We start from the raw sequence: 17105 nt of genomic DNA on the forward strand, positions 1-17105 counted from the left end.
TATATAGTGCCTCTGATTACAATCAGTAAAAGCCAAAGGGGAGGGAAGAAAAGGAAGGCAGGACTTGCTGGGGATAAAAAGCCACAGTCAAGGAGAAGAATGCTGTCGGTTGGTGGCTTGGTCAGCATTAAAAATAGCTGCCAAAAAAGCAGGGAGGCTGTAGGTTGGAGTGAGCTGGAGAGTTGGGAGTAAGGGAAACCAGCGAGAGGAGGCAAGGGAAGAAGAGGTATAAGACAGGGGTATATTATATGAAACCATTCATGCCTCATGAACCTCCGTTGTCCCCGGATGAACAGCAGACCCATATAGCCACTTGTGACTGCATAAAACTAGCCTGCCTATGGAGACTTTACTAAGAATTCAATAAGCTCCTGAGGGGACAGTAAAGCTCTTGGGGCTGACTGCTGAGGTGTTTAACAATTGTGTTGTGTGTGCTCAGTCTTAGCATGCGATTACAAAAAGATTGGTTTTTTTCGTAGTCTGTAAATACCTTGCACGTAAGTGTTCTTATATCCATGTGTTTACAGTCATATATTAGAAAAAAAGAGAAAGGGACTTCGCTGAATAGCATGTGTGACAGTTAGCAGCAAGCTAGAATTAAGCTGACCTGTAATTAGAATCAGCCATTTGGAAAACCTCTGTACCAGTGACTCATACATTCTGTCCTATCACTGCTGCGCAGCCACCACCAACGATACTTTCAACATTCGAGCCAACACACAGCTTCCATCCCACATGGTAGTTATAGATGGACGCACTACTACAGATGTCTGTCAGCTCACGTCATTCGGTCGCTGTCACATTTTCAGTTCTGAGATCAGCCCAGCTGATGGCTCCCTGCAGTCTTTTCCCCAAAGCTGCTGTAACTCCTTTTATTGCCTGATACATACATTTTACCAACCAGATTGACATTTCCTATATATCTTAATGACACAGCTGGGACCTTGAAAGGCTGTGTTTCTCTGAAGATTGTTTTCATTGTCTCAGTAGCAGATTAAAGATGGGAACTTTGAAGGGGTTTTCCCACTTTGAAATTGTGGGCCAACTCACACATAACATCAATGTGTTATTATTAAATGTAGAAGCCCATCTACTGTATGCTCTTACAAACTTCCAGCACTACACATTACCCAATAATGAAAATGAAAAAGCTCTGACCGTCACAAAAATCCCATTATCCTGCAATACTGATTACCAGGTGATTGTTATGAGTGAGTGTGATCTGTTGCAATGAGAAAAACAAGACGAGAAATGAGAAATCTTATCAGGTTTAATCTCGCGAGATCTTGTGGGCGTGAGATCTCGTCACACCTCTAGTTATAGCTGTTCTGAACTGAATGACAAAGAATAAAAAAGAGAGCTTAATAGAGATGTTCAAACCATGACTACTTTTTTTTCCACTCCGCACACCTGGACAGTCAGATTGATAAGTGGGTGTGAATGCCAGATTGTTGATTTAAGAAAGTTACAGAAATAGTCAGACACAGCTCCCCAAATTCAAACATCGGTTTCAGAAGCTTTGGAACCATCCAACAAGCACTTCTGATGAAGCATACTGCTACCTAAAGAATCAAGTCCTTCACAAGCAAAACCATATACCAGTTCTATATGTGACATGAGACATGATTTGAAAATTTCACAAGACATTTTTCTAACACAAACACATAACACTTTACAGTTACCCAGAGGACTCAAATCAAACCCTAAGAGCACATTTGACAAAAACAAACAACTGCTCCTCTTTACTGAACATTTATGTTAAGAAAGTATACTTACCATCCACTGCTTGTCTTAGCACCTGAAGTTTCCTCTGCTTCTCCTTTATCCTGTCATAGGCGCCAGTGAGGCCCGAGCCTACCGACAGGGCTGAGTGGTGATGAGGCTTCCTACTCTTCAGCCCACCAAACTCAGAAAAGTGAGACTCCCTCTCCCTGGACACCTGCAGGGGCGATTTGCGCCTGCCTATAGAGTGGGTACTTATGGCGCTGCTGCCCCTCCGTGCATCCTCCAAAGCCCCAAAACGAAGAGCCTCTGGGTCAATGTAAGCCAAGTCCACAGAGGAAGCCCAGTTTTTCCTTGCATGACTAGGGCCTATGTCCCCACTGTGGAAGGCTAAAGACCTCCGGTCCAGTTCTACAGGCCGGCCCTTTTGCTGGGGGTGAAGGGGATGCAGATAGGGATAGGAGTGCTGGTGCTTGAGTGATGGGGGATTCGGGTAGAATTCTGTAGGGGATTCAGAGTTAGGGTAATAGTCAGATGGGGAATACTGTAAGGCTGCCCCATCATCCCCCTTCAACAGGTCCTGGATTGGCAAAGATCCCATGGAACGACTAAGGCCCCGGTTAAGAGATGTCTGCTCCTGACTCCTGGCTTTGTAGCGCTCCAGAACCCTGGGGGCGGCACTCCTCCCTAAGAATAAGAGGGAACCAAACTTTTATTGAACGACAAGCAGAAGCACTGCCAGAACTCAAAGCCTCAAACACAGAAGAACACATCTTGAATACCAGCAAAGTAAAAGCAATTTAGCAGGTATTCAAAATGAAAATAAACTTGATTGCAAACAAATATAATTTCTTAGAATTTATTTTTTATATTACAAAACAGAAAAGGATGAGAGATCATCTGAGATAGACATAATTCCTAGTGGATCACATCATCATTTTCATCAATACTGAAAGTGGTATTTATGAAAGGATACCGTAGAGAGGGATTAACAAGGATTTTAATTTGAATAAGTACAGTACGCTTCATTATGCCTAAGTGCCTGTCCAACCTGGCATCCATTTCTAACAGCATCATCATGACATGACAACTAAACACGGCCCTATTGACTATAGACTCCCCGCCCTTTGCTCTGATAATCTGGTTTGGCCACAACAGACCGAGCACCTGCTGCAGGCATCTCATGGCCCCTCTACTAAAATATTAGACAACCAGCTAAAGTAAATGAATAACAGGGTTGGCATACAGTATGTCCTCAGATTCCTCAGTCAGTCAAAACTAGAGATGTAGTATACGCTATATTATAATCAACAACTCTGACACTGCTTATATCATGCATTCCCAGGGGTGGAAATAAAGCAGCCATTAATGACAAATACAACTAATTAATTAGTAAAATAAACCAACAACAGCACAAGAAATAGCAAATTAAGAAAACATTGCAGGCTGCTCTTGACATTTCTGGACCTGCTCCATTTTGTTTCCCCATTATTTAAAAAACAGACAATAGAACACACACTGCCACAATAACACACAATTTCTGGCACAGGCGCCCAGCCCATCTATCACAGTGTCTTTCTTAAAACTGAATAATGGATGTTGCTATCTTTGATTGTCCATACATTTTAAGTTTGCCTTTCCAGACAAGCTGTATATAAACCGCTGCCAGATAACAGCTCTTGTTTTAGAGAAAAAGAGATAAACAGAAGGCAAACTCATGTGCATGATCAGGGGCAAAAACAAGAGGAAGAGAATTGAGAGAGCAGGGGGAGACGTTAGGACCTGTAAAAACGCTGCATGTGGAGGTTTAATCTACAAAGCATATGCTTGGTCTTAGCAGGGAAACAGATCAAAGACAGACAGGCTGTCTTCCAGGAACTCACGGATGCACACAAGGACTAGACTGACCAAAAAACACAAGGGGAAAAAAAACAGGATGTCTTTTATTTCTCAAAGAAGTCAATTGTTGCTCCAAGTGTTTCAGCTAATACTAGTATGGACTACAGCAATGAAGAAATAGCAACACAAAATAGGAAGCTAGTGTGCTCTTTAGGTTTCTTGATGTTAACATAAAATAGCCAACATAAAAAAAAAAAAACAATGACTGAGTTCCCCTAGCAACAATTGAGGGAGAGAGCTGCTGCTTGAGAAGAAAAGCGCTTAAGAACTGAGTAATACTCTTTGCATGTACTTTCCCTAGGGCAGGCTGGTGCTCAACCAGGGAAACAAAGCGATGATACAAACAGGAGACCAGCAGCTTCACTGGTGACTCCAAAATATGCATCTGTAATCAATGCCATGCCGTGCTTACATAATCGGGACGACAGCCATGTTTGCGCTGCGCTCCCCTTTCCATGGCCTGGAAAAATGCTGGAGTTCTCTCAGAAACCACTGGGAAGATTTGGTCATATTTTCCTGAATTAAATCTGATTCGAGGTTGCAGCGTGTTGCTCGTCTACTCATGATTCTTGCCCACAAACTCAGAAAGTGAGAATGTAAGTGATAAATAGCTTGACAACCAGAGAAGGCATTTACATCCACTTCTCTTTCAATTAAAGTAAGATAAATGTAAACAACTTCCAACATATAAACAGTATGTCTAACTGCACTCTGTCATAATCTCTATTTATCATTAGATATAAAGAACATAATATACTCTCAGATAATCCAAAACCATTTTCATCTCCTCAATCTAATCTAGGATCTAGGGATTTGTTCTTGTTCCAGACTTTGTGCAACTCAAATGAAGAATACACAGAACTTAGTTTTTAAAGACTAATACAAAGCAGACCCCTTTATCATAACGCATTGGCAGCCAAAAATCTGGATCACCACAAAAATAAAGAACTGCTTCTACACCACAGAAACGTTTTATGTGTGTGTTTCAATGCAGCTCATCTTACCTGAAGGCAAACCCTTGCCCCGAAGCCTCTCCCGAATCTCCTTACTCCGCTCCGGAAGAGACTCTCTATCAGTCAGCAGACCGTCCAGCTGAGAGAAAGACAGCAACAAGTGGAAGAAAGAGAGAAAGGAAAACAAGCAAAAACACAAACAGAGCAAGCATGAAAAAGCAGTACAAAGCAAGGAGGGAAAAAAAAACAGAAGTTAGAGGGTCATTCCCTCTGAGTCATCCATCCTGAAATCATGTTCTATCCACAAGAGCCCCATTATCTGTTGCTTTGACAGAGCAGATAATTGTCTTTTAACTTACACTAAGCTAGGATAAAGTTTAATGTTTGGACTTACTGGCAAGTAGCCACAATAAAAATATAGAAATTGGATTGTTGTATTTGACCCAGATTAAAATAAAAAATGCTTACCTGGGAAAGACTACCCAGTACCAACCGGACCAGTTTTCTGATATAGGAGAAGGGAGGGTCACAACTGGAGTTTCTAATGTGTTTGCTGCAGATGTCCAGCACCGTGCGCAACGACATTCGACTCAATGTAACATCATCGCACATGTTGAGAAGCAGGCTGTTTAGGTGCTCCCCCAACTTCATAGGCTGCACAGCAAACAATGTGAAGACAGTGAACATACAAACTGTGAGTAGTAGTAAACTCTATTGGTATCTCTGAATATTATATCTGTATCATCATGTTGACTTCCATTATGTATGTAAGATAAGGAGGCAGAGCTAAGCCTTGCCAGCATGGCACGAACCCATCACCTACTTTAAATGTCCATCCATTACATATTTTAGATTAAAAGCCAGAATTAAGCCTCTATTTTTCATTCAAAGTGGTGTTAAATACTTTGCTATTTCAATCAAAAAAACTTGTAAAAACATGGTTGTAATTAAGTAATTCTCTAAATAACTGTCAGATTTTTCTTTGTGAAATACTAAATACAACTATACTGCATTTATTTATTTGTAGAGTGTATTGAATACATAGATGTGAATTCAAACAGAGTAGATTATCTGTATTCTCTTCACATTGATGGCATTTTTGTGCACATTATGTACAGAAAAGAAGTCCGTACTGAGATGGGACTGTAAGCAAAAATTAAAAAGTGGGTGTATTGTCTTTAAGTATCTATACAGCCAGTGTGTCCACCTCCTGTATATTATGACACTTTATCTGCATGCATCACAAACAATTACATGTACAAACTTTACAGCTGCCATGAGCATGACTTTAGCACCTCTTTCACGGAAGCAAAGTGGATGTAAGCTTGGGTGTGAGTCATGCTTTCTTTAACGTGTGGGTGGTATTTTCTGACAAATGTGAACACTCTGTTTTACACCTGGCTGAGATATGAACGTATTGTGAGCCCGACCCTCTCCAGAGGTCTTGGCAGATTCAAACACATTCCAGAGTGCATTAACAGCTGGCATCCTTTCTTATCCAGATGAGATATTCAGATACAGATCTTATTCTAAAAAGATGATTCCAGTAAAATAACATAAAGTCTACTTTCAGTGAGATTATGAGGCATGATCCTTTAAATTACCAGTACCAATATAAGTATTAAAAGTTGTATTGTGTAACACACTAGTTCCTGCAACATCACTGTCCACCATCTCATTGTGCCAGTGTCAATGTATGAGAAACACGGAGGATAATGTTGAACCATGACAGAAATTTTACTTTGGGTGTGCCTGTTCCAGTAAACAACTGTCTCAACACCTAATATATTTTCCAAGTGTGCTAATTGGTATCACTTAATGCTAATATGCTGGCATCTTGTTTGCCCGTCCAGTTGGTTTGGCACTGTTGTAAGCAACAATAATTTAAGTTTACTAAAAATGATTATATTAATAATAATAATAATAATAATAATAATAATAATAATAAACACCTTTTAGTCATCACCCCAAGCCTTTATTACCAAGTTTAAATATGGTCCTTAACCATCACCCCTATTACATTTGGAAGGAAGTACTGTATCCTTGGTAATGATTTACCTGACTTTGGGGGATCTCATAGTCCGCTCCCCAGAATAGGGTCATGCCCAGAGAGTACATGTGCATCTGTGAAAAAAAAAATATTACATGAGTTTCATGAGCAGCATTTATACTTCCTTTAATTTATTTTATAAAAACAAACAAGACACAAGTAAAGCAAGATCACATAGAGATGAGGAATATAAAGGTTGTGTTTCATTCAGATAAACTAGCCAGTGAACCTTATTAATTTAAGTCTGCCCTGTGTGAATGAAAGAGAGAGAGACTAAAGGAAAGGGAAAAAAAGACGGGGGGTTAAAGCCTAAATCCAAAAACATTTATCCATTTTCCTCTCCTTATTACTGTGCACACATTGCTTGGGAGAGGAGTCACTTCCCCTGAATTTTGGGCTTGGTAGAGGAAAGAATAATTCAGGGATTGCCAAAGAATGCAACATATCCTTCAAGGTCTTTCAGGAACTCGAGTGCACACTTAAAGACACATTCACGCTCAAAAAAGGTGGAAATTTAAAAGCCACCCATTAAAAGCAACAATACCAGCCTAAATGTAAAAGGAAAATTGTGGCCACTCGCAGCTGACGTATATTTACCCAGTCTCTGATAATGAGAGAAACAGATTAGATTTTCTACACTGAAATAACTCAGCTGGGGAGACGGGACCAGGGCTGGAAAACTGACGCAGCACAAAACTTTGTTGAGGTCTGTGAGGCCGTGCCAAAGATAGAAATCCAGTCATGCAAGATCTTAGCTCTTCTACCAGAGGGGCAGAAAAAAAAAGTATGGAGAGGGTGTGGTTCTGAGCATATGTACAAAAACGTCATGCATTGCAGGAGATAATATGGTTGCTCACAACATCAGTTCTAAATGTTGCAACTGCAAAATGTACTCAGATCTGCAAACAGTTAATATACTGTAGATCTCCAGAGTTTTGTAGCACTGCTTACATTGCTGGGATGAAGCCTGACATCTGGTGCGCTCTCTCCGCTATCAGGGCTTAGCGCCCCCCAGGACGGTTGTGATTGGTTTAAAGAAATACAAACGTGCGGTTTTTTTGTCCCCTATCCCAGACCATTCTCCATGGTTGACGCAGCGCGGTGGAGATAGGTCTGACAATGCGAGACTACTCAAGCAAGTATGCACTCGTATTAAACACCTGATTGCCCCGTCACACAACTGCAGTTGTTTCTGCACCCAGCATTTGACAAATAATCATCACAAGAACATGACAAGCTAGCAAAAATGAATCTGTTTGCAAATGTTATGAGAAAGGAAATGCATTGTGAATATAAAACTAAAAAAGGTATCACCAGGATTTTGCTTAAAATACAGTATATGAGCATAAACACAAGATTTGGAAACACCAGTGAAGCATTAGAAGTTGTAGACTAAACAATATAAATGGTTTGGTCACCACATGGGTTATGTAAAGGTTCATACCTTCTCTATATCAGAGATGGAAGTCAAAGAGACCCCTTCCAGGACCTCTGGAGCTGTGAAGGCTCTTAAGTCCTGCTGGGTGACATACTCGTCTGTGAATGAGATGTTGCCGGAGGGCATGAGTAGGAGAGACCAAGGGGAGATGATGAAGCCCATGGCTGTAGGGTCTGGAGAGGGAAACAGACAATTCAACCACTGGAGATATAATCAGAGAACAAACAGGAAAGACAACCCCAACAATATAGTTGTACTTCCATTATTTAAATTCCCAGCCATTGTCGCACACATGCACGCACAGCTGTAGACATATTTAACCATAGTGGATGTTTGTCACTAAGGCTTCAGCATTTATGGAAACTCAAGAAGATTGAAGTAAACAAAAACACATGTTGCTTTCTTAGCCTGCAAGAAAATAACTGTTGAGGCATAGAAGCAGAAAGGAATGGCTACACAGCGTAATTCTCTTTTCCTACAAAGCCACAGCCAGCACTATGGTTAGAGAACATTTTAAAAATATACAAAGGAATGTTTGAGCAGCATTGCAAAATTCTTTTCTTTGACTGATACTTAACTCAGAGGAGCAGTGAGATGGACAGAGGAACTGGATTTCGAGGCACCAAAAAAAAAAATCTGCTTTCAAAGGCTGGAATTCACTGAGTAAATACAGGTTTCCTGTTTAAAACTTGTGTGACAGTTTGAAGATCTTATTTTAAAAAGGTTGCACACAAAGCTTTTGCCCTGGATGAGCAATAACCGAGCTGAGCAGAAGTGCATGACTCAGCCCGAGCAAATTTGTTTCATGATGGATAAACTAAATCAACAGTCAATAAACTGCTGATATAAACAGAAACCATATCTGAAGAAAACTGTTCTGACAAAAAATTATGACTTGGGCATGAATCATATGAATCCCTAATAACTTCAAATGACAGCTTATTGGTGTGCTGTAAGTTCTTTATCCTTAACAATGTAGCCTATCCGTCTGATAAACTGCAATCTAAGCTATTAGAGGCATGGAATAATCTAAACTAGTATACTACTAAGAGGCTGCCCTCTTAAAGTAGATGCTTCCCAACTGTGAAGTATACCATGCATTCAATGCCATAGCGGACATGCCATTAGAGTGACAAGCAGAAGACAATGGCCTGGGCAGAGTACCAGAATCAGCTTTATTTGCCAGTTGTAAGGACACAAACAAGGAATTTTTCTTTGGATCATCCTTGCTCACAATGCGTTTGCACATACAAACCACAAACAATATATACACACATATATACACACTAAAATATACACACTCCAAACAGAAACAATATAGAGGCAATAGTGCAATAAGTGACACAGGGCTAAGTACAGAGACAGCAAAATTGCGCATTTCTATGTGATCTGAAATATTCTGCAGACAAAAGCACAATGAGCCTTTCTTCTAACATATCAAATATTCACACATGGCTTGTTCATACAAATCATTCTTATACAAACAAAGTAACTAACCGCTGCTGTTTACATACAGGGGGACAAAAGTGTGCTGGTGGTTTAGTGTTTGTGAGTTGTAAGACGACAACTCACAATGTCTGAAAAGTCATGCAAAGGTTAGCCAAGTCAGTTGCACGTTGGCCTTCTCCATACATTAGGAAACAGAAACTTTCACTGAACCATGGACAGAAAGAAAAAATAATACATCTAAACTAGGCCATTAACTGCAAACATTGGTATTGGTTTCTTTTCTTGTTTTTATGCTTCATTACTTTTTATAACCAAGACCTTTAACAAATAATATAACAAATTTAGGTTTGAATGGCTGTCATTGATTCTTTTGTGGTAAACATAATTATTTACATTGCCCAGTGACTATATAATAGCTGGTTCCAACATATGCTCTCCAAATTTTAGCTTCATTCAGCCGTCTAAAGCTGTACACATGCGAGGCCACAATTTACTCAGTAGAGCTACACAACTACACGCTGAAGAAAAAAATTTTAGCAACCACAATTGTTGCAGCACAATACCATGTCAAGATTAAAATACGTTAATCTAAAATTCTCAAAGTATCCAGCCTTGCATTTTGTCCTTTGTATGTTCAGAATATCTTAAAGAATATCTCAGAAGCCTTGATTACTGAAGAGTATTGGCACCTATGACCTCCGCATAAAATGCATATTTACAGGACACACTGGTAAGAGGGAATTCCTACAGCACTCAGGACTGTCTGCCATGAAACCAGTCAGGAAAACTGGAAGTTTAGGTCAAGCTGGTTTAAGCATACAACTAAAGCCTGTTTCTTGCTTCATGGTAATTCACAAGCCAATGATGAACAGTTGACACTGATGACACAATTATGGCCCACATAATCAGGTGCCCTGGAGTTTTGTATGAGACTTGGCATGACACAAAATTTGTAACAACAAAAGAGGGCAGGGCCTGCTGCTGACTCACGTCCTGTCCAATGTCTCCAGAGTTAACCCCCTTTAAGTCACCTGCAGCTGAAGTTTACCTTTGTTGCAAAGACACTCTGGAATCGGGCAACGTTATCTCTTTGGCCTCAAGGACAATCACAGACACTTACGGGCACACACGACTCACAAAAATGATTTCAAAACAGAACCGTCAGCAATTGTACTAATGATGCAACACACTTACAACGGAGTCAGTGCACTGATTTAGCAATCAAATGTTTAACAAATGTTAGAGTCTGAGTGAGACTAAACCTATAGTTTAAAAAAAGACCAACATTTGCTAGTTTAAAAGCGTTCATCTTGTTTGTTTTGTTTTGAGCTGCTCTTTAGATTTTTATGCATTGATGTAATGGATTGGTTTGGGCAATGAATACATTGCCACAAGCAACAAAATTAACAAATAATTTCAGACAGAGAGACAGTGAGCAATCCCATCAATTTATCAACACAAACATAGCACCTGCAATTCATAGGATCTGGACACCAGACCCTTTTTATGAGAAAAAAAAAGTAAGGTGGACAGATTTTGAAAACAAACTGTATGTACAATCATTTCTAGACCACGTTTTCGCACACCTGATTCCACATGTTCATACCTTTGTGAAAGAGTTCTTGGAGGCTCTCAGCACTCTGGCTGAGCACCGCCCAGACCTCCTCTTCTTGGAGCGGACCGCCTCGGACTTCCAAGGCTTCTGCCAGAGACACATGCATCTTCCCTGTGCAAGCAGAGAAAGAGGCCAACTGATTTGTATCAGAAAATGTGCACACACATAAATACAGAAATAAGCTTTAACCATAAGGGCACATGCTTTCTTTATATCATGGGAGCCTTTGGCAGAATGTCAAATCAGACAAAACACACAGAGCATCTACACATCACATCGCATGTGCAAATCAGAACAATATGTACCTCAGACCTTTAAATTCAACAAAAAGCCCTGGATTCTGATTACTGTGACGGTATCAAAATAAATAAATGCATTTTTGGTTAGAATGAACAATAAGCAGATTTTATTTTTCCTTTTTATTCAGTCCTAACAAAAGTCTAATCCTGAAAGAATCCACACCCTACTTGTCCTGACTGGCCTGGCAGTCTAAAAGCAAATAAACCCACACTGCCTTATCACTACAACTGTAAGCATTGATGCACTTAAAATCAACATTCTTCTCTCTCTCCCATGTCCTTAGACAAACTCTCACATCTTCTAAACGCAAGTCATCTTCTCATCCTCCGCAACTGAGGATATCTTTTTCTCTCTGAAAATAAGAATTACAAAAGGAAATAATTCAAAGACAAAGAACTCAAAATATGTTGTATAATGTCTGTATGTCACAGTTGTAAAATATAGTAAACATGAAGTAAACTATACAGTAAAATGCTGCACATGCACGACTGCAATTATGCAAATGTATAGGGCAATGCAGAAGTTTCACAGAGGGCAATGTGCTAGACGAGGCTCAGCATATACAGGAGGGTATTGCGGTTATAAGTAACCGTGGCAAAATAATTAAGAAACAGCCATGACGGCATCTTATGTTATCATTTTTCCTTTTTTTACCTTTGTAAAAAGGTAATCTGCTGTGTTTACTAGGGCTGCAAAGATTGATTGATTCCTTGTCAACTATTAAATTAATCATCAACTATTTTGATAATCCATAAATTGGTTTGAGTATTTTTTATGGAAAAATTACTTAACTCACTTAAATGTGAATATTTTCTAGTTTTTTTCAATTCTTTGTGACAGTAAACTGATTATCTTTGGGTTGTGGACTAAAAAAAAAAAAAAAAGACAATAATAGTTAGTTGCCCTTGTGTCTACTATCTTCTACAATCTGCCTAAACCAAAAACAAATGTGTTAATCCCATTCCCCTTGGGTTGTGGTTTCACTGTCCAGTGATTTTGCCAACAGATCTAAAGTCCATGAAACCGTCTTTGCCTCAGTCACTTTGTAATGATCTGTTCTTCATCCTCTAGAATTAGCCTATATATGATGATACTGTTGGATATCATCATGCTGGCAACCTACCGTTAGTGATAGCCTTTTTATTTTTCCTCCTGCCAAAAGATCTAGGCCTCACAGACTCAACATTTGCAGCTTCCTAATTTCCAAATACTTACCACAAAATATGACACTGTATATGATGGTCCTGTTACAATATAACAAGAAACTCTTACCTTGAGTAAAAATAAATCCATATTTTAAATGTTGACAGAATTTATGATGTTTTGAACTTTTGCGGCCTATTTTTCAAATGTTCCCCGAAATTTGTGCAAACCACATTAAACATAGCACAGGGTATATTTAGACTCACTAGATGATAGTTTGGGGGAATTTTATAAATCAAAACACAAAAACATAGCAGATGAAAACACAGGAAATGAGGCATAATTCCTATGCAACATCGGCCAAATGCAACTTATGTCTGAGGTGGCTACCAAGTACATGAGACCACATTTAATAATTTTCTGTTGTACCGCTCTACTTTTGGAGACAAAACACAAAGCATGACAAAACTGTGGACATCATGTCTGTTCCACAGGGATTTGGCAGGTGCACAAATTTGGCAAAGAGACACAAAAAAGCTTAACAGCAAAGATGCCCAGACCTAACATGTCAGATCACATCTGGCTGTGTTCTGTGTGCTATATTCTGGTTTTGCTTACTGCAAGGTGTGCTTGCCTTGGACCACACCTGTGGCCTTAAATGACTATGTTTTTGATTAATGGTTACTTTTTTTTTCCACAGAAGTTTAAATTTCAGAATTAACAAAATTTTTATCAGCGATAGTTCCAGGAACCAAAAAGACTAACAAGTGCTAGTATACCCAAACAGTAGTGCGAGTTGGATGGTGGATGGTGATGGAAAGTATTTGACACCCCCTTCCAACACTGAAATTTGGGGTGGATGGATATTTCATTCCGCTCGCAAGCCAAAATTGACTTAACGTATTAAAAAGAAGCAATACACAAGTTTGGTTATTTTTGGCATTTTTTTGGTAAATTTACATAGGCCTATTTTACTCATCCATAAACTTAACATAAACTGGGTCAGCAGCCTCATTAACGTTGGGCTTTTTTTCAAACAACGTCCTTTCTATGAATCTGAGTTTGGAGAAGAGAGGAAATGAGAGGAAGCATGTCACAGGCCTAAATGTTTATGCAGGAATGCGGGTTAAACATTCTAGTCAATGGGAGGCGTGAAGTCTGAGGCGAAGTGGGTTACTTCCCATCTTGCTCATTACCCATTAGAATGGGGAGAGTGGGTGCTGTGAAGACTGATTGTTTTGCGGCCCTTGTTATTTCAACAGAGACCTACAGTGGAATGTTTTTTATCCGCACCGAGGCTGCTGTGCAGGACAGCTCCTCTCACACTGGACTATGGTCCTGCTCATTATTGAGGGGGCTTAGGAGGCAGCGGCCCAAAACAGCAAGAGCAGACAGCCTTCACCACTTCAGCGCCTCATTCTCTTTTTCAAACAGTGGGGATGTTTGTTCCCAGGTATTCCCACACTATAGCTAGAAAGAAAAACCCAAACAAGGCTTAGTCTGCTGCTGCTGCTGCTGCTAAGTGTTTGAAAATCTTGCCCACAGCCACCAGGATTTTAAAGAAAATAATCCTGGAAACGTGATAGTGCTCTTTACTCTGCACTTAGGTGAAGCTTTTCCTTTCCTCCCACCTTCCTGTCTGTGACACAGCTAAAACCCATAAAATGGATTTGAAAACCATCCCCTGAAAAATTGCACTTCAGCTGGGTAACCCATACCAAAAAAGGTTCAAATTATTTCAGTTGCTTTCTTTCAGTGCTCATCCATCCATCAGCCAGCAGCATACAGATCAGGAAAACATGTATGTCTTTCTCTTTTAAACATTTTTTCTTTGATCCTAAATCTTTTTTTAAAACTGGAGCAACTTCACTTGCCATATTCCACTTCTATTTCCAAAAAGCATAACTCGTAACATAAGATATGAGAAGGAATTTGTTCATATCCTCCAAACATCAGAACTGTGGTCTCAGCTGGCAAACACTTTCGGAACAGAAGCCAATGAGAAGAGGTACTTTTCGCCAACATTGAGGTGAAAATCGTCCTGAACTTTTTCATTCCAGGAAAATTCAACAACAAACTCTGAGTGAACCTCTGTTCCCAGAATCATACTGTATTATGCAGCCTGACACGATTCAAATTCAAAACACACGCAGACACAGGCAGTGTCTAGGGAGGCCTGGATCAGAATATGTTTTAAATCAACATGACTGATGATGTAAAGATTCAAGTTTTTAAAATGCATATAGCAAAACAAAAACAGACTGTACGCAATGAAACTGACATCCTAAAGACATATGGTAACTACGATTTTCTTCTTTGCAAAGCTGTACCAGCAGTAGAAAGATTGTGGTTGAATTTACAGCTGTGCCTCACTAAAGTGTCTTTTTAAGAAAAAAACAGTAGCGGGAATTAAACAGAAGCAGTGACTCACCTAAATGAAAGGGAAAACCTGATGGTTGGTTTTCATTAATCACAAACCTCTAAGAATTTAGTCAATGAGCAGACATGCTTTCCCAGATTATCTCAAAATGAGTTGAACACAGAGTTGTTGATGGAGATGCAGTTATGGACTGGTTTCCTAAACCACCCTGGATGTTGGTGTTTTGTTTTTCAGCTCAGTCAGAGTCTGGACTAGCCAGAAGAAAGCCATGACTATTCCATGATTATCAGCCCAGCTCTGGCCCAACGGCCCTTACTTCTCATTTTGGTCTTGACCTCATCCGCTCCATTTCTGTTAATCACAGGGTTGCTATGAGTACCGTGACATGCAGAGCATGGTTTTGCAAAACCTCACTCTCCCACCCGCCCACCCCTCTTCCCAACACACACAAACCCAACCCACTGACTATTTTCCCCATTTTCTTTCCTATGGTGATGCTCACACCATCTCCATCATAACCACGTTAGATAGGAATTTTCATCTTGCTCAATCACACTAACTTACTACCTTTCTCTGTAGGCTTGAATAGGCTTGTTATATTCAAAACCCTCATGACCTTTGACTTTAGGTTAATTTAACTACTTTTCTATGGTAATGAAGGGGGAGGGGTAGCTACAACAACTGCCTATCTACAACTCCAATAAAACCTTCAGCCTGGCATATTATGCCTCCAAAACGCTTTGTTAAGCTTAGACATGTAAACAAAAAACGTTGACCATTTTCTTAAAATTACACAAATAGTGCTAGTTGCGGTTAGCCAGCCAGACACCCTGTTATTTTTGTAACGTTAGTGGTGTCTCCTCCCTCCCAAACTAAAAATACAGTTATTGGTGTGGTCAAAGATGCCCCATGTCAGACATTAGCTAGCTAGTAGGAGCAGTAGTTCGTTGAGACGTTAACACAACATATAGCAATACTTTCAGGTCGAGAATAAATATCAACAGACGGCTTACTAGAATTAAAGTAGCTAACGTGTTTTAGATTTTTTTTTATGAAAAAAAAGCATCGACGTTTGAGCCTCGCCACAACAGACTAAATTCCTCAGTTTTCCCTGGGACAGAAGCTGGCACCCGTTAACGTTACGCTGAAGTGAGCTAACTTTTTGTACATCATGTTTCAAGTGCTTAAACTTACCAGTCGAGAAGAGCTACACAATCACTTGAATGGGAAATGTTCGTACTCCGACGAGGCTATGAGTGCGCACACAAACGGGACCAGAGGCCATCCCATCCACAAAGCAACATCTTGGATAGTAACGTTGACGTTAGTTGACTATGCGGCGGCGAGGCGGGCGCGCGAGCAACAGGTCTCCACAGCGCATTCAGCTAACTATACAAATCCAATACACTGACTGAAATTGTTACCCGAGTCGCCGCAGTAAAAAACAAAAAAACCGAATCTCTTCTTCTGAAACTGCTCAGAAGTTGTGTTTGATGGCCACAACACAACATTGAGCTCCCATCCAGCGCAGCCAAGTCACCATTACTGCTGAGAGGAGCGGAATTGCCCCTCCTTTAGCCCAGTTAGCGTGGGCTGACTGGCAGTAACAAGACACCTTACTATGGCTGTCCATTGGCTCGCTGCTAGGGTCTGTCATTTAACCGTTTCTATAGTAACATACACAACTGGGAGTAAAATGTACAGTGAGCATGGTCAAATGTGTTTTATATATATAGCTATCCAGCGTTTGTATAGGGACCAACATAATTGTTTATATAAACTAAAATCAGTTTCAATGCATTTTACATTGCAATTTTTTTTCTGTATTTTACAAACAGAACAAGTCAAATTGGGAACATGTGATGTGGGTGTTAATTAGATCAAATTTGTACCTCAGATAGGTCTACTATTTTACTAAAATAGTATGCACAAATTAGAAAATGACAACTTCCATTTGGAGCAGGAAGGCTTTGTAAATGTAGGCCTACAATTTGTATGTGGGATGTTTCCTTCATCCCTGTATCGTTTAAAAGTGCTGACAATCTCCAAACTCAACAAAACACCAAGCTTATCCTATATTTCAGCATTTCCCACAACATCAAAGTTGTTTAATTGTCAGTAGTCAGGAAGCAATTCACTGCTGAGTACTTCCTTCC

At 39.9% G+C, this 17105-nt stretch overlaps 1 protein-coding gene across 4 annotated transcripts in view; it reads right to left on the minus strand.

Annotated features, from left to right (window-relative positions):
• The window catches only part of ptpn13 (protein tyrosine phosphatase non-receptor type 13), a 44835-nt gene extending 28293 nt beyond the window's left edge, over window positions 1–16542 (minus strand). For all 4 annotated transcript variants that reach the window (XM_032539300.1, XM_032539302.1, XM_032539301.1 and 1 more), the window contains exons 1-7: window positions 16144–16542; window positions 11118–11237; window positions 8069–8235; window positions 6633–6698; window positions 5043–5228; window positions 4626–4713; window positions 1777–2409 (exon numbers count right to left, since the gene is read on the minus strand). In XM_032539300.1, coding sequence (XP_032395191.1) covers window positions 1777–2409; window positions 4626–4713; window positions 5043–5228; window positions 6633–6698; window positions 8069–8235; window positions 11118–11232 — 1255 coding nt within the window. In that variant the 5' untranslated portion in view covers window positions 11233–11237; window positions 16144–16542. The remainder of the gene's footprint in view (window positions 1–1776; window positions 2410–4625; window positions 4714–5042; window positions 5229–6632; window positions 6699–8068; window positions 8236–11117; window positions 11238–16143) is intronic.
• Between the last annotated feature and the right edge of the window lie 563 nt (window positions 16543–17105).

This window comes from Etheostoma spectabile, chromosome 16 (assembly GCF_008692095.1).
Source record: "Etheostoma spectabile isolate EspeVRDwgs_2016 chromosome 16, UIUC_Espe_1.0, whole genome shotgun sequence".
NCBI classification, from domain to species: Eukaryota; Metazoa; Chordata; class Actinopteri; order Perciformes; family Percidae; genus Etheostoma; species Etheostoma spectabile.